The 23,677-nt window shown below is 42.1% G+C and overlaps 1 protein-coding gene across 2 annotated transcripts in view; it reads right to left on the bottom strand.

Moving 5' to 3' along the window:
- TYRO3 (TYRO3 protein tyrosine kinase) overlaps positions 1-23,677 on the bottom strand; it is a 141,536-nt gene that overhangs the window by 35,371 nt on the left and 82,488 nt on the right. For both annotated transcript variants that reach the window (XR_005774813.1, XM_040411726.1), the window contains exons 8-13: positions 12,432-12,574; positions 11,485-11,629; positions 5,344-5,473; positions 4,377-4,477; positions 3,655-3,750; positions 3,194-3,274 (exon numbers count right to left, since the gene is read on the bottom strand). Coding sequence is in view for 1 of the 2 variants with exons in the window: in XM_040411726.1 (XP_040267660.1) it covers positions 3,194-3,274; positions 3,655-3,750; positions 4,377-4,477; positions 5,344-5,473; positions 11,485-11,629; positions 12,432-12,574 (696 nt within the window). In the remaining variant the exon portion in view is untranslated. The remainder of the gene's footprint in view (positions 1-3,193; positions 3,275-3,654; positions 3,751-4,376; positions 4,478-5,343; positions 5,474-11,484; positions 11,630-12,431; positions 12,575-23,677) is intronic.

Genomic DNA, 23,677 nt, shown 5'->3' with positions numbered 1-23,677 from the left:
TTAGGCCCCTTTCACACGAGCAAGTTTTCCGCGCGGGTGCAATGCGTGACATAAATGCATAGCACCCGTACTGAATCCTGACCCATTCATTTCAATGGGTCTGTGTACATGAGCGTTTTTTTTTCACGCATCAGTTTTGCGTTGTGTGAAAAACGCAGCATGTTCTAAATTCTGCATTTTTTACGCAGCCATGGCCCCATAGAAGTGAATGGGGCTTCAGTGAAAAACGCATTGCATCCGGAAGCAAGTGCGGATGCAATGCGTTTTTCACTGATGGTTGCTAGGAGATGTTGTTTGTAAACCTTCAGTTTTTTATCACACGTGTGAAAAACGCATCAAAACGCATTGCACTCGCGAGGAAAAAACTGAACAACTGAACGCAATCACAGACAAAAATGCCTGAACTTTCTTACAAAATAGTGCGAGTTTCACTGAACGCATCCGGACCTAATCCGTCACGCTCGTGTGAAAGAGGCATTTAAGACCACTACATGATGGCTGTCAGTCTTCTGCTGCTCATTTTCATGCCTGCGGCAGTATAGAGGGTAATGGGAAGATGATGTGGCAAGCAGCTGATTTTGACGTAGGATGGAAGGGGCAGAACTGCCTTACATACACCCTATACTGCTGGTTAGTAGATATGAGCAAATATTTGGAAATCTGCTTTGAAGACAAGCAAATTTCCTGTTACAGAGGCGTATAACCGTCATAGAAAACAATAGAGGCTGAAATGCCCTAGTACAGATTTGTATTCCAGCCAAGGATCTACAAACGTGATTCCAAAAAAGTTGGGACACTATACAAATCGTGAATAAAAACTGAATGCAATAATGTGGAGGTGCCAACTTCTAATATTTTATTCAGAATAGAACATAAATCACGGAACAAAAGTTTAAACTGAGAAAATGTACCATTTTAAGGGAAAAATATGTTGAATCAGAATTTCATGGCGTCAACAAATCCCCAAAAAGTTGGGACAAGGCCATTTTCACCACTGTGTGTCATCTCCCCTTCTTCTTACAACACTCAACAGACGTCTGGGGACCGAGGAGACCAGTTTCTCAAGTTTAGAAATAGGAATGCTCTCCCATTCTTGTCTAATACAGGCCTCTAACTGTTCAATCGTCTTGGGCCTTCTTTGTTGCACCTTCCTCTTTATGATGCGCCAAATGTTCTCTATAGGTGAAAGATCTGGACTGCAGACTGGCCATTTCAGTACCCGGATCCTTCTCCTACGCAGCCATGATGTTGTGATTGATGCAGAATGTGGTCTGGCATTATCTTGTTGAAAAATGCAGGGTCTTCCCTGAAAGAGATGACGTCTGGATGGGAGCAGATGTTGTTCTAGAACCTGAATATATTTTTCTGCATTGATGGTGCCTTTCCAGACATGCAAGCTGCCCATGCCACACGCACTCATGCAACCCCATACCATCAGAGATGCAGGCTTCTGAACTGAGCGTTGATAACAACTTGGGTTGTCCTTGTCCTCTTTGGTCCGGATGACATGGCGTCCCAGATTTCCAAAAAGAACTTCGAATCGTGACTCGTCTGACCACAGAATAGTCTTCCATTTTGCCACACTCCATTTTAAATGATCCCTGGCCCAGTGAAAACGCCTGAGCTTGTGGATCTTGCTTAGAAATGGCTTCTTCTTTGCACTGTAGAGTTTCAGCTGGCAACGGCGGATGGCACGGTGGATTGTGTTCACTGACAATGGTTTCTGGAAGTATTCCTGAGCCCATTCTGTGATTTCCTTTACAGTAGCATTCCTGTTTGTGGTGCAGTGTCGTTTAAGGGCCCGGAGATCACGGGCATCCAGTATGGTTTTACGGCCTTGACCCTTACGCACAGAGATTGTTCCAGATTCTCTGAATCTTCGGATGATGTTATGCACAGTTGATGATGATAGATGCAAAGTCTTTGCAATTTTTCGCTGGGTAACACCTTTCTGATATTGCTCCACTATCTTTCTGCGCAACATTGTGGGAATTGGTCTTCCAGCTCTTCGTTATGCTCAAATTTACTTTTTCCAGCCTCTTATTGCTACTTGTCCCAACTTTTTTGGGATTTGTTGACACCGTGAAAATTGGAATCAACGTATTTTTCCTTTAAAATTATACATTTACTCGGATTAAACGTTTGATCCGTCATCTACGTTCTATTACAAATAAAATATTGACATTTGCCATCTCCACATCATTGCATTCAGTTTTTATTCACAATTTGTTTAGTGTCCCAACTTTTTTGGAATCCGGTTTGTATATTGCTCTGCAATATGGAATTCATTTATTGGTAAAAGACCGTAAAGCAAATGTTCACAGATTTGCTTATCTTTACTGTTTGGATTATACTTTATCTTAAAGGGGTTGTCCCATGGATCTGGATCTGAATACTTTCGTAATTGCATGTAATTAAAAATGTATCAATCCGCCAGTGTAAAGGGGCCGCCAATTACCCGATAAACGAGCGAAAAAGCTTGTTCATGGGGTAATAGGATTGTTGGTGCAGTTACCTAAATCATCGTTTGCTGGCAGCAGATCATGCCGTCTGAACAGCAGTCTACTGCCAGCAAACAATGATTCTGTCTGGGGATTAGCTATGGCTTTAGCCATCCCTCCTCTCAATACTGTGGAGGTGATCGCTGCATGTAATTACAGCCCTCACCTTCACTGACGAGCAGGCGATTGTCGGGACGGAACAATTACTTCCCGACAATCGTTTGCTCAATTGAGCAGTGTAAAGGGGCCTTTAGAAAGACAGACATTGCTGTTCCCACTACTTGCAGAATTGAATTATATACTGAAATAACCCGAAACCAAGTAGGGGATGGAGCAGAACATAAATGAAATAAATAAATAAAACACAAAAAAAACTGGCAAAAAATTATGTTTAGCTTGCCATATGATGCCAGATGTCTCAGAAAACGACGGTAAATGATAAACCTTTGGTAGTTTAGCAGATGTCTTCTTCTTCCTCTTTCTATTAGAAGTGAAAAATCTTTCCCTTCATACAACTGACTCTCGACCTGATCAAAATCTTGTATGGCCACCTTAGCTTAATTTAATCTTCCTAATTGTATGATAAGATAAGGGTACCACCGTGTGCACCAAATGGTAAAAAAATTAACATTGCTCAAAAACGTTTAACTGATATGTTTCATGAAAATAAATGTGAATTATCTTATACTCACTCTTCAGCATCTTCACAGCAACCTTCTGCAGTGACCCGTCTTCTGTCTTCAACTGAGCTTCCCTGACAGAGCCAAACTCTCCTGTGGGTTACATGGGTTATGACATTTCGGTGGGTAAAAAAAAATAAAAAATATATATAAAACACATCATAACCAGCGTCAATCTATGAACATAGAGGCCCCTAACTCTTGGGGCACTGGTTCTCCTTGTGGAGATCCAGGTGGTGGAGGGAGTCTTACAGGCAACGCTCCCTGGGAAAAGTCTGTAAATGAGCTATCCTAAAAAAAAAAACTGTCTAGTGCCACCCATTGAATTACAGGGTAGCCACCTACAGGTGGCGCTTAGAGACAGTTTTCTTCCTCCTGGAAGAGATCTCATTTGCTTAAATTCCTGAAAGAAAGACATCTGCACCCTATCAGTAACAATATCGTATTACATTAGAGCAAATTTTACTCATTACCTTTTCCCAGCGTACGCCCTAAAGTAAATTGCTGCTGCTGAATGAGGACATCTGTAAGCTTGGATTTTAGCTCATCACTAATGCCGACGCTATCCACTATAAACAGAGGAAAAACACACAAACGTATTAATTTTATGCAAATATTAATAACATCACTGATGGTTTGTAGACTCATTCTATTATAATTATTAGACAGAGAAGCTTCACCAGAGCACAGCACTGTACACAGCATGTAGTGCAGAACAGCCATATGGTGCTCCTGTATGGTACGGCATTATGTAGGTGAAATGCACATATTAAATCAGGAAGCACTTGGAGATACAGTAAGGCCCTTAAACTTCTATGGGTGTCTTATAAGGCTGGGCTTACACATTTGGAAATTAATTTTGCCCGATCCTTCTGTCTCCTCCGACATCTGTCGGGGAGAGTTGGAGCTCCCCATAAACATTAGGTTGTTTGTCAAACCTACCATTCTCAGCGAGTTCAGCTGACAATACACTAATGAGTATGAGGACTAGTATGGCTTTGTACAACTCAGAACTTGTGCTCATAGTAGTCTGGCTTTGTAGAACATGAAGGTGTTTGCAGTAGATGTTTTCTACCAAAATGTATTTTGAGTAGTATTCATGACTTTATTTTGTTGCAAATATTTTAGGCTACAATATCTCCATTACAGAGAAATATATGACATACTGATCACTAAAATATGCATCTTGACTTACATGTAGCCTCCAAGACCTCAGTTCCCCTCCTGTTAAAAGACCTGGCTGCAGTAAACTGGATGACTGGACCACCCCGACCAAGCATTGAGCCAAACATGTGTCTATAAAAAAGTAATGAAAAGAGACGGAAAACTGAATTGTCTATTCGAGATACATAGTTACATATTTTACCTTTTTGTAAGCCTGTAGTAAGTATTGATTAACATATGCTAAATAGCTGTACAACTGCAAAGAAATATATGGGAAGGCCGGACTAAATTCAGCCAAAGCATTCAGCCAAAAAGTGAGTCATAAACCATATATTATTTGCATTTCCTAGTAATAATACTACAGTTCCAGGTTTAAACAAAATATCATCTTGTTACAGTCATCCAATTTTGCCATAATAATTTAATTGAAAACAGTCCTTATGCTGGTCCTATCGAAAAAAAACTATTCTTCTATACTGGAGGACAAGAAGCTTCCCCACTTGCAATAAATGAAGGTTGACCACAGTGTTCCACCAAGATTTCTTGGGCTCCCCACAGCAATATTGTTGCCATCTTCGTAGACACATAAGGTATGCTCTAATAGGTTAGTTCTGAATAAAAAAAAAATATAAAAATAGAAACTAGTGGCAAGTGATTAGTTCCAATGCCAGCTCCAAATGTGGTGGTCTTCTGATGGACCTCTGAGGTCTGATGAGCTAATGCGTAAAAGCTTAGGTGAACTGTAGGATCCTGTAGTACTCTGGTGGTCAGTCCAACCCCGGTTGACTATGTTCCTTGTAGCAGTGCTCAGGGGAAGCCCTGGGAAGGTTTATAAAGGTCCACAGTGAAGAAGTATAGGGTCAATTTGTACTAGACGTCAAATAATAGAGGGCATCCTGCATATAACATACACCAATCTATCCAACAATATCTTAGTAATCACAAATTGGCTTTTTGAAAATCAATTACACATTATCATACATTGACTGTTTTCTCACCCAAATCTTGTTTCTTTTCTTCTTTTCCGCAGAAAGATCAAGGTCATAGCCACAACCGTCACTAAGGCAGTAAGGATACCCAAAACCAGAGGGACCCAAGACATTCTTGTATGTGGGCGTCTTTGCTGACCTACGAGTGCAATATAGCAGGTTTGCATATTATCAGTGGTGATTTGTTTTTCTTGATTTTTTAATTGAGCAATTTTTTCATTTTCTTTTATTGCTATTTAGTGATTATTTGTACACAGGTCCAAATGGATGCCTAGTTCCTAAAAAGTTATTTTAGGATATTTTCCGATTTAATCCCCAGCTTTATTTTTTCCCACTTCATTGCTAAACACATACTGCCAATTGGGAGGAATGTATAGCTGGAGTACAGGTTAGATTCTGACATCTGCTATATAAACTGCTGACAGCACCCTGCTTTTTATGCAGTGCAGGATCCCTAGTAAGCACATGTGTTTTATTATAGCATAGCTGCTGTATATATGCTCATATAAATATATACTGTACTCTGCCTCTAGATTGGGGGGGGGGGGGGGGGGTATCACTGATGCACATTTGGACCATGGCACTTTATTGGAAAGCATGGTGGCTCTGTAGAGCACCAGGTAGTACCTTGACCAACATAGTGCTGGAGAAGTCGAGCCTCAGGTGCCATGATTGGTGGGGAGTCGGGACCAATTCAGTAATTGACCCAGATTGGTGTGAGGATGCCATGTTTCCCATGTGGCAGGATTTATATAAGGGATGTCCCTCCCATCCAATGGGTGAGGAGGAGTTGGATGCTGGCTGCCAGATCAGTGCCTATTTAAGCCAGAAAAGGTTGGTTCATCAAGCCACAGCTTCTTTTAAGGGAGCCCTGACTGTTGGTGTTGTGGGTTGACAGCCCAATAGACTTTCCTTATGTGGTAGCTGCTGGAGGGAATCTGGTATAACTGCAGGTCTTACAAAGGCTCTGTGAGAGAGTACAATACTCCCTGCAACAGGGAAGAGTAAAGCATAGACCTTAAAGGGAAATTTCCCGGTGGGCTGATGCCCAGGGGGCCACTCAAGCCCTCTTGATGGCCGCAGGACAGGTACATAATGATCTGATGCTCAACGGCCGCAAGTGTCTTCCTGAACTCAACTGTATTACTGTCCTAATGATGGTGATACAGTTGAATACTGTGATGAGGGCGGAAGTATTTTGTGGTGTCCTGTGGCATTTGGTTCTGCTGGGTCGATATTCTGCGCTGCACTACAGTATTGCAGGCCCGGCCTACTTCAGTTGTTTCCGCCTACTTGTTTTGGCCTGTCTTCTGTCAGTTAGAATTTTTTTTTTTCCAGGGCCAATCTGCCAATGCCTACGACAGATATATAACTTAGAGACCCCAACATTACTACAGGCAGTGAGGGGGCAGTGAGCTGGTAACTGCAACCGTACAAGAATCTGTGCCTCTGCGCCAAGAAGACTGTTTTCACTAAAATCTGTCGGTCTACCCTCCAAAGTTCTGTTACTCTGAAACAGTCCAGTTAGTGTTGTTGGTAGAAAACTGTGCCTGTGCCATTCCCTCCCAATGTAACTGTCCTCATGGGCCGTGCCGCCGTGTATACGCACCTTACACTATAAATGTACAATTTACTGCTATACCAAGCTAAATGGTCAGATAGTAAGACAGGTAGACAAGCAGCTATGAGAGTGATATATGACAAAGGGCTATTCTGCAGGAGTCTCAGTAGCCACTGAATTGAAATCATGTATAATCAGAATTAATGAATGGAACTTAGGCCAGAAATCTATTCTGGATACTACGGGAGTTGATATACACACACATTAGTCTTTTGTACAGTTTACTGCAGACTTCAGAGGCTGTAGGCATTTTAGTTTTTGAAGTAATCTAAAAAGTATGAGCAAAAGACAAGATGATGTATTGCGGGGGAGCCGGACTGAATGCAAAGAGAATTTGGGAAAGGCGGAGATTTACACAAGAGCATTTTGGAAAACATCAAAAAAGATGTCTAAAAAGGAGGCACCAAGCTGAACGTGGCAGAAAAATCAGTTGCCCACTCAAAATTTTGCATAATCACAAATGGTTCTAGAAATAGAAGCTGCAGGTGCATCTATGAGTTCAGCTTTGTGAGCGAATACGGATACCGATTGGCAGCCAAATCGGGCACAAAGGAAGTAAAAAAGCCCAGCAGACTGCCAAAGAGTTATTTTTGGAAAATGCATCACGCACGGCTTATGCAATCTTCCAATTTAAATGAGTGCTAGCTGTTCAGAATGGACTTAAAAGGGAAAAAGGGACAATCACAACTCATTTGTCTTAAGATGAAAAATAATTAAACCATTAGTGGCTAACTGCGCAGAGTTCCATTAATGGAAGCTATGCTGCCTGGGGATGATAATGGCCAACAATTAGGTTAACCCTTTGTTTTGCACATGAATTGCTACACGATGCGCCAATCACAGCATATATATGGAATTTTAAACAAAATATGAACAATTAGTTTTCTTAATTACCACCCAATAGTTGTTTCTGTGACTTAACTTCACTTTGCAAACTGTATATCATGATAAAAAAAAGTTGCGTGGTAATATGAAGAATGTAAAAGTAATAAGAGGCTAGGCCTATAACTACTATCTGTGCTTTGGCATTATTGCACGAGTACTAAATAATAACGTGCACAAAGACACTATCAATTTAGGAAGCACTACATAAATCCATAGTAAATTTGATTATAAGAAACTTTATAATATAAACTTTCTAAAAAAAAAAAAGGCCTCTTTCTCCACCTATGAGACACTACTCCTCCTGCACTGATCATTTAAGCTCAATTCACTGCTAAGATTTGCACTGAGAGACATGATAAATTATTGGCTTGCTGAGGGATCAGGTCACATGCTGCCCAGAGAAGTCTATAAAGAGGTGAGGGGTGATCACTGGAAGCTGCTGCAGGGTGAGAGAGAAGCAGAAACACACAGAGATGCTGCTGCTGGCTCTAGTACATTTCTATCTCACCCCAGTGCTGCATAGCAGCTACACTGCTCGATACTGCTACATAATGTCCTTGATGATGCCGCTGCTTCCGAGGGTGCACTACAGAGAGAGAGAGACGGGAGCACACTCTTCTCTGGGCGTGCTGCGTATAGGAAACATCATGGCTGCAGTCTCAGTCTAATAGCTCAGAGATGTAGCCTGCAGAGGGGAAACCTGGTAAATATCCCATATACAAGTCACACACAGACCATATATAGTATTAATCTTCACGTGCACACAAGACATCTTATTCTTAAAAGCCAGCTAGGTTTAAAATAGGTACTGCATCTGAATACCTATTTTCCCAAAAAGCAAGAGAAAAGCATGAATTTAATACTGTCTAGCTGTCATACTACTTCTCAGTCCCAAGCTCTGCATCAATAAGGCCTTGACATAAAAACTTCAGAAATCTGAGACCGACTAGTTACTAAGGACAGGCTGCATTTGTAACACCCAGGAGTGGCATTACCACTTCTGCACCCCGCTACTGTCTTTATTGTATAACCTCATGTCATCATGTATATTTATTTCAGGTCCTAAACACTGTGCATATTTATTTCTTGTAACTGTTATTGTTCATGCAATTTACCTGGTTCACCAGAAGGTGGCAGCAAGCATGGCTTCTTTCCATTCTAACCCTCTCTCTAAGGAAGGGAGGAGACTAGTTAGTTAGGGTCAGCTGCAGTTACCCCCTGCCAAGGGAGGGTGTGAAGCAGGTGCACGTCCCTGTTGGACGTGCCTTCCTCAAGCCAGCCAGAGCACCTTCAGCTCTGCTGTATGTGTTAGCCCCTGCTTGGAGCCTCGGAAGCCAGGAGGAAAAGTTCCCTGGATTAAGCTAGAGTCAGACTACAAAGAGAGAGGTTGCAGCGGACAGCTAAAGCAAAGTTATTCAGTCAGCCTGTCAGCACAGCAGAGCCAGAGAGCAACAGATGTAGCAGAGTTAATGCTAAAGCCTGCTGGGAACCAAGACAAAGCCTAAAACTGTTGGAGAAACGTTTATTCAAGTAAAGCTCTTATTGAACTTCATCACAAGGTTTGGACTCAATTTATTTCTCCATGCTCTAATTCAACTACCCTCTATTTGTCTGCTTCGGACAACAACGCCTGGGGTTCCAGCGTATCCAGGTAGGAGCACCATGACACGTGCACAAAACATTAAGGGACATTATAAGCCACCCAATACCACTCTGCCATTCCTACACCTGGGTACCAACACCATTTCTTAAAGGGACTCTCTCCCGTTGTTACTTCATTGAAACTGGCGTCACAAAACAGTTATCTCATCCTAAAAGGGACCCCTTGTTGCTGCCGTGCGTCGCACATTACCATCCAAAAAATAAATTACTGTAAAGTAACTATAGCAAATTAGCAATCAATTTCTCAAACAAAGTTAAATTTGCATTATTATTCTAATTTCTCTAAAGTTAAATCTAGCAGGGGAATGTGCACCTTTGTCATGGAAGAAAATGATTTTTAGATCTATATCTGTGTAGTTAGAGAAGTTGACAATGAACTGCTTCATGAATTGCTGCTATTACTTATATTGGTATATCCGCGCAGGCTTTTATTAGTTAATTCAGGCAGTGTATATTACTTCCTCACAAGTTCCTTTCAGTTCACATGTACAATCGCATAACTTTTCTACCTTACATTGTTGTAGTTCCTTGTTCCTCAACATTGTAAGGTAGGAAAGTTATGCGAACTGAAAGGAACTTGTGAGGAAGTAATATACACTGCCTGAATGAACTAATAAGAGCCTGCGCGGATATACCATTAATACACACATATATAATTCTATTCTATTGCCAGCCCTATCAGGGGGACTGGAACCTATATCCAGCAGCAGCATCCTGCTAGTGTCAGCAGGATATAACATAAGATTTGCACATACTGGAGCGCAGAGGTGTATTTTTACAATACTATTACTTATATTGCATATATATTGCCTTCTTTCTGACTTGTGGAGCTGCAAGTTCAGAGCTCACAGAGTGTTCTCCCTCCCTTTGCTTTACTCCCTGCCTTTCCAGAGCCATAACTTTTTAATTTTTCAGTTCACATAGCAGTATGGAAGCTTCTTTTTTGCGGGACAAGTAGCACTTTCTAATGGCACCATTTAAAGGGGTTGTCCACTTTTGTTATATTGATGACCTATCCACAAGCTATGTATTTGGGATTTCTGTAACAGATTGTGCACGCACCCTCAAAGGGGTTGGTCACTATATATTACTAGCTGCAAATGTGCTGGGAACAGCACATATATGCAGCTAGTAACAGATGTTATTAAACCATCAGCACTGATGTCCAGTGACCTAATTTATGTTTACTAAGAGGTTCTGTAGTGTCCTGGAGCAGGGAGTACTTTGACATTTTGACATTTTTGGACATTTGCCTATTTCCCCTATGCAAAGTTAAAACTTCTTACTTTATTTAACCTAAAAGCGTTAACTTGCACTGTTTAATGCTGTGTAACTGCATTTTATATACATGTTGTGATATATATCCTGTTCATTATCACTGTATTTACATGGCTCTGTGGAAAGGGGTAATGAATACTGAGAGACTGTTAGGGCTTTGATTGAGAAGCCTATATTGTTTTGTACCTGAATTCCTCCAGTAAAGAAGCACCCTGGCTTACTGCAGACCCTGACTCTCTGGACTTATTTCCCATTGGGGTGCACCACGTCTTACCATCCCTTCCGGAGAGCAGCAACATGTGGTGACACCTCAACGGTGTCCGGGGCCACCCCAAACCCGGCCACAGCTTTCTGGCATGCCAATGCCAAAATGGTTTCTGATTGAGGGTCATGTGACCAGTCCCGTCCATCTCTGGCCTCCATTCACTTACAGTAGGGTACGCTAGTTCCATTGGCCGTCCCCAATGTAAGTGATGAAGACCGCTGATAGACAGAATTGTTCACACAACCCTTCATCAATGGCCATTTAGGGTGCGCAGTGGTAAAAATCCTGCTGAACATAAATTAGGCAGATTAAACCATCGGACATCAGCACCAATGTGCACGTATGTGCTGCTCCCAGCGCATGTGCAGTGCCTTATGGGGGAAGGGGGGTACTTGAGGACAATAGTTGGGAACCCTGATCTAGACTTTGGCTTACTCACCAGGCTTTTCTTTGGAGGCAACAAGAACCAAGTCACTCCAAGGTCCACACCCAGCAGAATTTGCCACACAGACCCTCACAGTTAAGTCTTTCTGAGGATCCCAGAAAGTCAGGTTGACTTGATTTCCTTGAACAATCAGTTCCCCCTGTAAATAGTGGAAGAAACAATCAGCTTCTGAGAAACAAACAGTCCAATGAACCATTCCGTGATGGAAGAAGGATGGAACTGTTGACTCACATCCCATAAAACCTTATTATGTCATAGATTAGTAACCATAAGAAAACATTCTGGATTATAGGATCCTCATACTAGGACAATTTAGGGTGTGTTCATACATGGCAGATTTGTTGTAGAAATTTTTTAAACTAACAATCAGTTCCATACATCAGAATGGTGTTCTTCATGTAACACCTGCATTGATTTCTGCAATCCTCATTGACTGTATCCTAAAAGGGGTTGTGTCACGAAACATATTCCACATTTTTAAACCTGCACCTCAAAGCCTGGAGAACCCCTCCAGAGCATTTCCTACCAATGGTTTATAAAAGGCATGGACCAAACACCCAGGGAATCTGTGTTGCATCCGTACTTTCCATGGACCCATAGACTATAATGTGGGTAAATGATTCATAATCACAGACAAAAATAGGGCATGCTTCCGTAATGTCACCACAAACTCACGATCCGTAGGAAACCACTGATTACAGCTAATCACTGGGGTGATCTGCCCATTGTCAAGGGACCTTTTTAACAAGTAGGGATCATTCAAAGTGGACACCCCCTTGAAGATAATCGCCATACTGCAAGGCTCCTGCAATGAATGCTTCCTCAGAAGTCAAGTCAAATACCATAACTCAAGATTGGTAGTCTTTGTATTTTTTTATTTTTATTAAAACGGGAGGTATACTTTCATAAAAACACACAATAATGGGGGGGACATTTCTGACCTGTGTTATATTGTCCTGCTCCCATTGCACTCTGTATCCCTGCAGACTGTAGTTTTGTAGATCTGGTGGAACGTCTTCCCATTCTAAAATTAAGCCCGAGTCTGTCCTTGTCAGATGGACATTTTGTGGCACAAGTGATGGAACTGTAGGCGAAATAATAATTTTCTGAATTCAATTGCAAATTAGATGACATTCACATCTAACGGGTAAGGTAGGGACCACTGGCTCATTTTTTAAATTAGGTCAATGGCTGCACAAAGAACGAAGATAACCTGCATGCAAACGAGTTACATCATGGTTGAATTTCGGATTCCCTAGCCCAGATAGAGTAATGATATGTGCACAGAGTTTTACATCTTTTGCTAACACAACATATCTTGAGCTTTCACTGAGGAGATAATTGAGCAAGCAGAGGAGTAACTCAAGTTCCTGCAAGGTAAAGACTCTTCTTGATGCTAGCTGCTCCAGCCCTGCCGTCGCAAGCCTCATCATTAGAGGGCTTAGAGACTCATGTATGTAAATCTTACACGGTGCAGAATAAATCCTTGAAAATGTGCAGTCAGACATAAAAAAAAGACCAAAAAAATAAAACTTAAAATGTGTGAGTCATCTTTGACTGTGCAATGCAAAAAAAAAAACCTCTAAGAACATATTTCCCGGAGATACCTGAATCTAAGAGATTTTCAGTCCTTATGTAAAACCGTTCCTCCCAAGATCAGGCTATTCATTTCACTTAGTTAGCACAATGAATGATGAATAATCCTACATAAAAAGTGCTGCAATAGAAAGTAATAGGGCCCAACTAGCCTATTAGTAAGTGGAAAAGACAAGCGCCAGCCTAAGAGGTTACAGCCATAGCTACAGTATTGTAATTATGTTTTTACTTGGAGATACTGCTATTTTTCTATTCAGCTGCAGTGGCCATTTTCCGCAACGCGACAAGAGGAAGAGCGGCCACATTGATTCTGACTTTTAAATTACCTCATTAGAAATCCTCTTTAATGTAATTTATTTCTATTCCCTTCAACTATTAAGTTTACTCCATCTAACATAATAAAAATGCTGTGTGAAAGACTGGATAATAACTTTTACAAACTCGAGATGCGGCTTTACTAATTTAATTGTATTGGTTCACATGGCCAGAGGGCATTAAGGAAATAAAACTTTCGCTACTAAAACAAAAGAAAACTTAAAGGGGTTGTCTCACGAAAAATATTCAACAGTTTACAAACCAGCACCAGGATCTGAATACTTTTGTAATTGCATGTACAAAAAAAATTTGTATAGCCACAGAGTTATTCAATAAAATGTATCTGTATAGCGCCACCTGCTGTTTGTTCTTTTTTTTTTTCTTTGACCTGCTCACTGAGATGGCCGCACATGCTCCGTTTCATCCTTCAACTGCCTCCTGAGCTGTGATAGGGAGAGCTGAGGCACGCCCCCTAAGCTGTGATAGGGAGAGCTGAGACACGCCCCCTAAGCTGCAGCAGAAAAGACACTCCCCTTGAGCTGTCAGCTTGATATAAATCTAGCAGAGTAGAGTGAGGAGGTCTCTGGATCCATGTGAGGTACAGGGCGGGTCCTAGCTTTGTTAGATAGGGATTATCATGTACTATATGATGCCCGATTATAATTTTTTACAATAATCTTGGGATAACCCCTTTGGAAAAAAAAAGGAACAAAATGGACAATAATATGAATTTCTCCATTCATGGATTCTGTTTTTGCAAGCAAGGCTGATTCTTGGAGTCTGTTCACATCTGCATTAAGGCTGGACAACCCCTTTAAGTGTGTGTAAGGATCCTCAACAAGGTGAACGCAATTAACTATCTACTGCATGAACATACACTTATGCAATCAATGTACACTACAACCACAGTAACCCAGGACTGCTTGACAAAAACCTACAAGTGTATGAGCAAAAACACCAGGTAAATAATAATATAATCCCTATCAAGAATCCACAAAAAAAAAAAAAAATCTGAAAAAAGTTCTATAAATATATAAAGAGGTTTTCTGGGATTTTCATATGAGATTGGTAGGAGTCTGACTCCCAGCATTGAGGAAGCCGCTTGAATGAGACTGGACTGTGCCTAGGCCATATGACCGATTGATAGGACATCATATGGCCTAGGAAGAGGTCGCAGTGCCCACAGAGGACCATGCCTTTTCATATGGGAGTAGGACCCCTTCCGATCTGATATTGATGACCTATCAAATCAATCAAATTCCCTGAGAACTTCTTTAACCTTAGTCACTTGTTCAAATTTTTTGGAGACGTTGTATCTGCCCTTCATTCTTCCTCTTCTTTCATAATTCACACCTAAATGTGGCTTCCAAAACTGTATAAAAAAAAACTGAACTTGGGGCCATACCCCAAAGGTCCATTTACATGGACCAGACCAATTTAGCAGGCAATTATTGGGAACAAACCAAACATTCCCTATAATTGCCTGATCGTCAGGGAGATGAGAGTTGCATTTACATGAGAAATCCTCTCCACTGTATGGGAGGAGCAATCACTACAACGATTGCTTCTTCTCATAGAGTTTCATTGCTTCCGGGCAGCAGATCCCTGATGAACCAGAGAACCTTTTACAAGTGCTCATATCCAACTGTCCAGATTATCGGCCCATATAAAAGGACCATAACTCTTTTACCAATGGGAAACATGGCATGTTTTTGGGGTTGTCTTTTCATTCTTTTTCTCTTATAAATGTATATTTATTAAAAAAAATTGCGGTTAGAACAGATTTACTTCTCCAAAGTAAGCTTCAATCCCAATAATTCTTCGCAAGACCTAAATATTATCAACGGAGTTAACACAAGTCGCTCCTGTCCACTTAACAACTCTTAAATCTAGTGTAAACTGTATAACTGGGAATTTCAAGCCACTTGAAACACATAGATTGAGGTAAAACTAGATTTCATGCGCTGTTCACTGCCAAATTCTGGTAATAAAAAAAAAAATTTGCCTAACAAGGAGACGCACAGCAAAAGCTCCTAACAATCATCTGTTTGTGACATAACTCGAGCTGTGACAGTGAAGAATTGTGGAGGGCACAAGGGGAAATATTACCATGAATTGAGTAATTGTTCTTTGTTTAAGCAGAACAGACTTGGTAGGACAGTAGATGGACAGAGGAACATTGAATCACTTGCCCATTCAATTTTATCCTGTAATTTATGGTACAAAAAATATAATCTGAGCGAAATACAAAAAAAAAAAAAAGTGAGAAACTGAAAAATCCTAGCAGCCCATCCGTTCTGGCTGCATGTATGAACTCCATAGAGACAACCAGCCTTATGCCTGTGTTTCTACAATGTGGCCCTCAAATAACTTTTCTGGATAACCTTATTATTGTACTGGTGATAATTATTGGTCAGACCTCTGAATCGGACTCAGACTATTGTATTTTTCCATACCCTGACCACGCAAAACTGACTCCAACTCCACAGTCCTGCTAATTATCACAGTTTTTGATAATTAGAAGGCCTTTAGATTGATAGAACATAACAGATACGGGGAGATTCACTAGAAAGAGGCCAGAATATTCTGTTGTAACTTTTTTTGGAATAAAGTAATCTGAATGAAACAATGTGCCCCTCAGTGTATGGAGCTGGAATGCCGGCAGGGGCAGATTGTCCAGATTGACCGTACAGGGAAATTTCCTGGTGGGTCGATGCCCAGGGTGCCGCCTGAGCCCTCCTCATGGCCGGCTAGTGGAATTTTTTGGGGGATGTATTTTGTTCTGCTGGCAGTATTTTGTGATGGACTGTGGTATTTGGCTCTGTTGGGGTGTTATAATGTGCTACAATATGGTATTGCTGTACCTGCCTTCCATTCATTTGGACCCAACTACAAAACGGGGCCACTTAGTATTTTTTCCAGGGCCACTTTAAGTTCCCAGTCCGCCTCTGGATGCCACGTCATGTTAACCCACAAACGGCCGCTGAAAATCCCTTTGCCACTCACCAAATACCAAAAGTCGGTGTGTATGGTTGCGCTATGTCTTGGTTGCACATCATATGCATTTTATGTGACACCACCTTGAACACCATGTATACCTGAACATTTTTGAAGCGTTCATGAACCAACCTGATCATCGTAAGGCAATGGAAGGTTACTTCTAGCAAGATAGAGCAAAGTCTCACACATCGGCAAGGAGCCTGGCAGAAACAAAGCCCTCTTTCGGCAACAGGCTTTGGCCACCACAGTCACCATATCTGACACCACCAGACATCTTCCCTTGGGGTATGCTCAAAGAAAAGTCTATCTGAACAAGCCTCGCACTGTCGAAGATTTGAGAAAAAAAAACTAATATCCAACATGAAATTGCTGCGATTTGCCCCCAATATATTTGCCGATACATTCAGGAACATGGAGCGCTGTGTCAAAATTTGTCAAATATTTTTTGATCATTTCCAGCATTGTATGTAATGCAGTTGATTACACACACGTCAAGGTATGTAGCGTATATTTTTGGGTTACAACAGAGTATTCAAAGTCTCTTTTGAGTGAATCTCCCTGTATCTATATGATGAAAGTGTATCTAAATATTGAGCATTTTATAACTGTCAGAAATGATGTAAAAATATTTTTTGTAATATATTTTGTTAATTGATTTTATTGTTTTACTTGCAAAACAGTCCCCGTAAGTTTGGCTTTCTGTAGTGGATGGAGACTTCTGCTACCGTCTCCATCCACTGTTCTGTTTCCAGCACTGATGGATGCCCAAACAGTTGATCATGGGGTGACGGGTCCTGAACGCCCACCAATCCGATACTGATGACCTATCCAGTATTTAATATACACTGCTCAAAAAAATAAATAAAGGGAACACAAAAATAACACTGAATTAATTAAATATTCTTCTGAAATACTTTGTTCTTTACATAGTTGAATGTGCTGACAACAAAATCACACAAAAATAAAAAAATGGAAATCAATTTTTTAACCCGTGGAGGTCTGGATTTGGAGTCACACTCAAAATTAAAGTGGAAAAACACACTACAGGCTGATCCAACTTTGATGTAATGTCCTTAAAACAAGTCAAAATGCGGCTCAGTAGTGTGTGTGGCCTCCACGTGCCTGTATGACCTCCCTACAACGCCTGTGCATGCTCCTGATGAGGTGGCGGACGGTCTCCTGAGGGATCTCATCCCAGACCTGGACTAAAGCATCTGCCAACTCCTGGACAGTCTGTGGTGCAACGTGACGTGACGTTGGTGGATAGAGCGAGACATGATGTCCCAGATGTGCTCAATTGGATTCAGGTCTGGGGAACGGGCGGGCCAGTCCATAGCATCAATGCCTTCGTCTTGCAGGAACTGCTGACACACTCCAGCCACATGAGGTCTAGCATTGTCTTGCATTAGGAGGAACCCAGGGCCAACCGCACCAGCATATGGTCTCACAAGGGGTCTGAGGATCTCATCTCGGTACCTAATGGCAGTCAGGCTACCTCTGGCAAGCACATGGAGGGCTGTGCGGCCCTCCAAAGAAATGCCAACCCACACCATTACTGACCCAATGCCAAACCGGTCATGCTGGAGGATGTTGCAGGCATCAGAACGTTCTCCACGTCTGTCACATGTGCTCAGTGTGAACCTGCTTTCATCTGTGAAGAGCACAGGGCGCCAGTGGCGAATTTGCCAATCTTGGTGTTCTCTGGCAAATGCCAAACGTCCTGCACGGTGTTGGGCTGTAAGCACAACCCCCACCTGTGGACGTCGGGCCCTCATATGACCCTCATGAAGTCTGTTTCTGACCGTTTGAGCCGACACATGCACATTTGTGGCCTGCTGGAGGTCATTTTGCAGGGCTCTGGCAGAGCTCCTCCTGTTCCTCCTTGCACAAAGGCGGAGGTAGCGGTCCTGCTGCTGGGTTGTTGCCCTCCTACTGCCTCCTCCACGTCTCCTGATGTACTGGCCTGTCTCCTGGTAGCGCCTCCATGCTCTGGACACTACGCTGACAGACACAGCAAACCTTCTTGCCACAGCTTGCATTGATGTGCCATCCTGGATAAGCTGCACTACCTGAGCCACTTGTGTGGGTTGTAGACTCCGTCTCATGCTACCACTAGAGTGAAAGCACCGCCAGCATTCAAAAATGACCAAAACATCAGCCAGGAAGCATAGGAACTGAGAAGTAGTCTGTGGTCACCACCTGCAGAACCACTCCTTTATTGGGGGTGCCTTGCTAATTGCCTATAATTTCCACCTGTTGTCTATCCTATTTGCACAACAGCATGTGAAATTGATTGTCACTCAGTGTTGCTTCCTAAGTGGACAGTTTGATTTCACAGAAGTGTGATTGACTTGGAGTTACATTGTGTTGTTTAAGTGTTCCCTTTATTTTTTTGAGCAGTGTATATATGGTATGTAAAAGGTTGAAAATCCCTTTAAACCAGGAGCTGTTGGACTTACTTGAAGAATGGAGTTGAGAAACGTTACACCACTCATTTAGACAGTGTGGTAGTAGCATTAGGTAACCGAAGGACTCACAAAAGGTTACTCATACAGTATTATATTACTAGAAATTTGTTACATACACATGCATGCTTGACTTGGACATGCACACATTTATTCTGAATAGGAAGCAGGAGGGGGGGGGGATGCTGCTGTCAAGTCAAACACCTCGCGAAGGGGGGGGGGGGGGGGGGGCTTACTTACTTTGGTCCAGAGACCAAAGGGCTCATATATGTTGAAAACAAACTGCCCAATCTTTATCTCTCCTACTATCCGTAGTCAATAGATGAATTTGCGATGCCCGACGCTAGCTAGTTGTCTGGTTCTGCCAAAATCGGTGGGTTCGGCCTGCACATGTCTAATTTGTATGTCCAGGACTGAAAAATGGATGACCTCTCCTTAAGCACAATGCACATATTGCCACAGGCCAAGAAGAGGCCCCTGCACTCACCACAGTGCTGCGGCACCTTCCAACAGCTGGTCAGCGCTGGTGTCGGGAGTCGGACCCCCCATCGATCCGATACTGATGACCTATCCTGTGGATAGGTGAGCAATTTTTAAGTTCCTAAAAATCTGCTTAAACAGAATAAATCATTCAATCACTTTTCAGTAGACAGATCCTCCATAAATAGGCTAATCACAGGTATTTGCAAGGAAATCTGTCAGCAAGTGTTAAATTCCCCTGCAGCATCACCATAGGGGACTTTACACATTACATAGTGCTCATCATAGCTTGTCAAGTCATGCATGGACTGGTTGAGTCCTCCAGCGAGAGAGAGAGGTCACGTTATGTAGCTGCTCTTCTCTCACTTCAGCAAACGGCATTTATCATGTAGAGAAAGTTACGGCAATAGAAGACAATTACTAATGTATTGTGATTGTCTATTTTGCTTCCTTTGCTGGCTGGAATCATTTTTCTATTGGATTATATACTGCTCATTTCTATGATTACAACCACCCTGCAATCCAGCAGCGGTGGTCGCGCTTGCACACTGTAGGAATAAGTACTAGTCTACTCTCACTCCCGCGGTCCTGACCACCAGAGAGTCCGGCGTTTTTTCCTATAGAGTGCAAGCACGGCCACCACTGCTGGATTGCAGGGTGATCATAACCATGGAAATGGGTAATGTATAATGTGATGGAAAAATGAATCAAGCCAACAAAGGAGGTAATATGGACAATCACGATACATTAGTAAGTGCCTTGTATAACTAACTTCCAAAGGGTTTGGCTGCTTTAGATCACAGGGTATACGGTAACGATAAAAGATCCTGTGAGGAGCATAGCCGCTGCTCTGAAGGAAGACAGGAGAGAGAAGGCTAAGAGCTGCATCAGCTCCTAACAGCCAGGGGTGGATTGGTCATAGACCTTACAGGGAAATTTCCCGGTGGGCCGATGTCCAGGAGGCCACCCAAGCCCTCTGGAGAATACAACACCGGGCCATTTCTAAGATTTTTTTTCCAGGGCCAGTTTGGGGCCCCAGCCACCAGTACAGCAATAGATGAACACCACAGTGTCCAGCATTAGGGGATTATACGTTTTTATTATTTTTTGAGGCACAGAAAAGGACATTATTACTGTGGAGGTACAGAAAGAGGTTGATTAACTCTATTCTTGAATACTTTGAGCACAAAAGAGTCAATATTACTGCTGTAGGTAGCACCAGGAGGAGTGCTATTACAGTATGCCCTCTAAAAGGTGTCTCCAGGGTCCAAAAATGAGACTTTTGCTTTGGGACCACCATAATAGCAATGGGCGCAATTCAAAAAGACAACCCCATTGGCAACTAGAATGCATTCGCCCTGCATGGCCTGACAATATACCCTAAATAAACTTGCAGAAGCTCTCTACAGAGCTATTTATGACACTCCACAAAACTTGGCACTCATGGGTTTAACTTGGCATATTTATTAACAGCTTTTCAGTGCTTATTTCTGAAGTGTGTGAAATGCAAGATGACGTGTAAAGCGGAGACGCACTTTTGAGCATCTCATTTCTTCCTGCCCAGCTTGTTCTACCTGCAAATCACAAATGACTTATGGAGCCTAACTACCTAACAGTTAAGGCCAAAAGAGGGGCATCACCCAAAAATAATGAGACCATTTCTGATTATACCAAATGACTGTTTATTACTGGTCCAATTATATTAAAATACTGAAGATTCTTGAAAATGTATTCTGGGAAAAAGCGTTAGCTTGCCTGAAGCAGTTTGCCAGCAAATCGCCTATATAAATAATGGCAGGACTCCGCAAGTGAAAGATTTATGCATTGCTAGGGCACAGTACAAATCAACGCCACCGGAGCCTCTCTGAGACTAATGATTATTATAAAACCCATTGTAGTTGTGCTGAACCATGTACGGAGGGTTTATAGAATGATTTTCCACCCAGACATATAAATATACCAGGATAGGACTTTCTCTGCAGAAACATATCCCAATGTAATATGACAGCATGGTAATTAGAGGAACGACAAAAACTCCACGGTTTTAAATGAGGCTGGGTCATACCAATTATTTCCTGCTAATTTACCTATTGAGACATTTCATTTAGGAGTGCAACCTGTCCACCAATCTCATTCGCAAGGGTGGACTGGCCATAGACCCCACAGGCAAACTTCCTGTTGGTCCGATGCCCAGGGGCATGGGCGGATTGGTCATACATGCTACAGGGAAATTTCCTGGTGGGCCAATGCCCAGGGGTCCACCTGAACCTGATGTATTTTGTGACGGACTGTGGAATTTGGCTCTGTTGGGGTGGTATAATGGGCCACAATTTGGTATTGCCGGCCCTGCATTCCATCAATTTGGATCAGATTACAAAATGGGGCTACTTTTATATTTTTTCCAGGGCCATTTTAAGTTCCCAGTCCGCCCCTGCCCACAGGGCCGAATGGGCCCTCCTCATGGCCACAAGCCAGGTAAGTAATTATCTGATGCTTCCTATCTGACTCCTGAATTCAACTGTATTGCCATCTTGAGGCAACTGGAGTAGGAGGACTGAACATGGCAGCTGGCACTAGCCACCACAGAGTGGCAGTTTTTGGGGAGGTATGTTGTGCTACTGGGGCAGTATTTTGTAATGCATTGTGGGGTGGTATAATGTGCCACAATAGGGTATTGCTGGCCCCACCTATTTGAGTTGGCCTTGCCTTCTGTCAATTTGGACTGGAATACAAAATGGGGCCACTTAGTTTTTTTCCAAGGCCACTTTTAACCCCCTAGTGACAACCCATACGTGTTTTTTACGGCGGTCACTAAGGGGCCTTAGGCTGGGCCACCGCTTTTTTACGGCGGCCCAGTCTAAGCACTGCACGGGTCGAGCAGCAGGGAGCAAAGACCCAGCTCTCACATGAGAGCCGCGGCCCTGCTCTAGCAGCCCGGACCGGCAGGAGTGCCCATCTCTGGCACAGCCTGCTGGTCAATGTCAGAATAGCATTGCCATTAAAATGTAATGCACTATAGGGATAGTGCACTGCATTTTAAAAGCAATCAAAAAGCTGTCTGTTATAGTCCTATTGTGGGACTAAGTGGTAAAAAAAAGTAAAACAAAAAAAATGTATTCAATAAAAAAATGCCATAAAAAAATGAAGCTTTTTTTTCCCATTGAAAATATGCTTTTCAATGAAAAAAAATAGCAACAAAAAAAAATCTTCCCCCATATGTTTGGTATTACCACATCCGTAACGATCCGGACTACATAAATATCATGTAAATTATTCCCTATGGTGAAAAAAAATAAAAAATAAAAGAATTGTTAATTTATTCTTAGTTGCCATAAAAAAAACGTAATAACAAGCAATATAAAAGAACAATTTACTCCAAAATGATACCAATGAAAAATACAAGTGGTCCCGCAAAAATCAAGCCCTCACATAACTCCATAGAAAGAAAAATAAAAAAAGTTATGGGTCTTGGGAAGCGGCAATGCAAAAACATTTTTTTCTTTTATTGCAAAAAAGAAGCAAAATGTAAAAAAACTACAGTATATGTATTTGGTATCACTGTAATCGTACTGACTAGAGATGAGCGAATTTCTTGAAAATTTGATTCGGCTGATTCGCTGAATTTCACAAAAAAAATTTCTTCGTGACGAATTACTTTGTCACCAAGTGCATTTTTTTGTAAGTAGCGGGTGTAATGACAGGGAGCTGCGATAGAGCCGCCCCCGTCATTGTACCCCTCAGATGCCGCGTTCATACATGATCGCGGCATCTGAGTGTACAAACAGTTTGAAATTAACATAAAAAAAAATTACATCAAACTTACCGCGACAGGCCAGCACGCCGCCATCTTGCTACAAGATCTTGGCCGAAATCACGTGCGGCGCGAAATTACGTTATCACGCCAGCCGGCGTGATGATTTAATCTCTCGCCGCACGGGATTTCGGCCAAGATCTTTAAGCAAGATGGCGGCGGCCCGGCCCGTCGTGGGCAAATGGAGGCGGTAAGTTTGAATTTCAGGATTAATCGAATAATTCCTGAAATTCAGATCGAATTCCACTTCATGGGATTCGATTCGCTCATTTCTAGTACTGACCCAGACAATAACGATATTATGTTATTTATACCGAAAAATGAACGCTGTAAAAACGCAGTGGCAGTATTGCCGTTTTTCCCATCTCCCTCCCAGAAAGAGTTAATAAACGTTAATCAGAAAGTTATGTGTACCCCAAAATGGCGTCATTAAAAACTACAACTTGTCCCGCAAAAAAACAAGTCCTCAAAGCTATATAGACGGAAAAATAAAAAAGTTATAGCTCTTGGAATGCGACGA

This window comes from Bufo bufo, chromosome 11 (genome assembly GCF_905171765.1).
Source record: "Bufo bufo chromosome 11, aBufBuf1.1, whole genome shotgun sequence".
NCBI classification, from domain to species: Eukaryota; Metazoa; Chordata; class Amphibia; order Anura; family Bufonidae; genus Bufo; species Bufo bufo.
The sequence above is the reverse complement of the archived record's forward strand: the minus strand, read 5'-3'. Positions and strand labels throughout refer to the sequence as shown.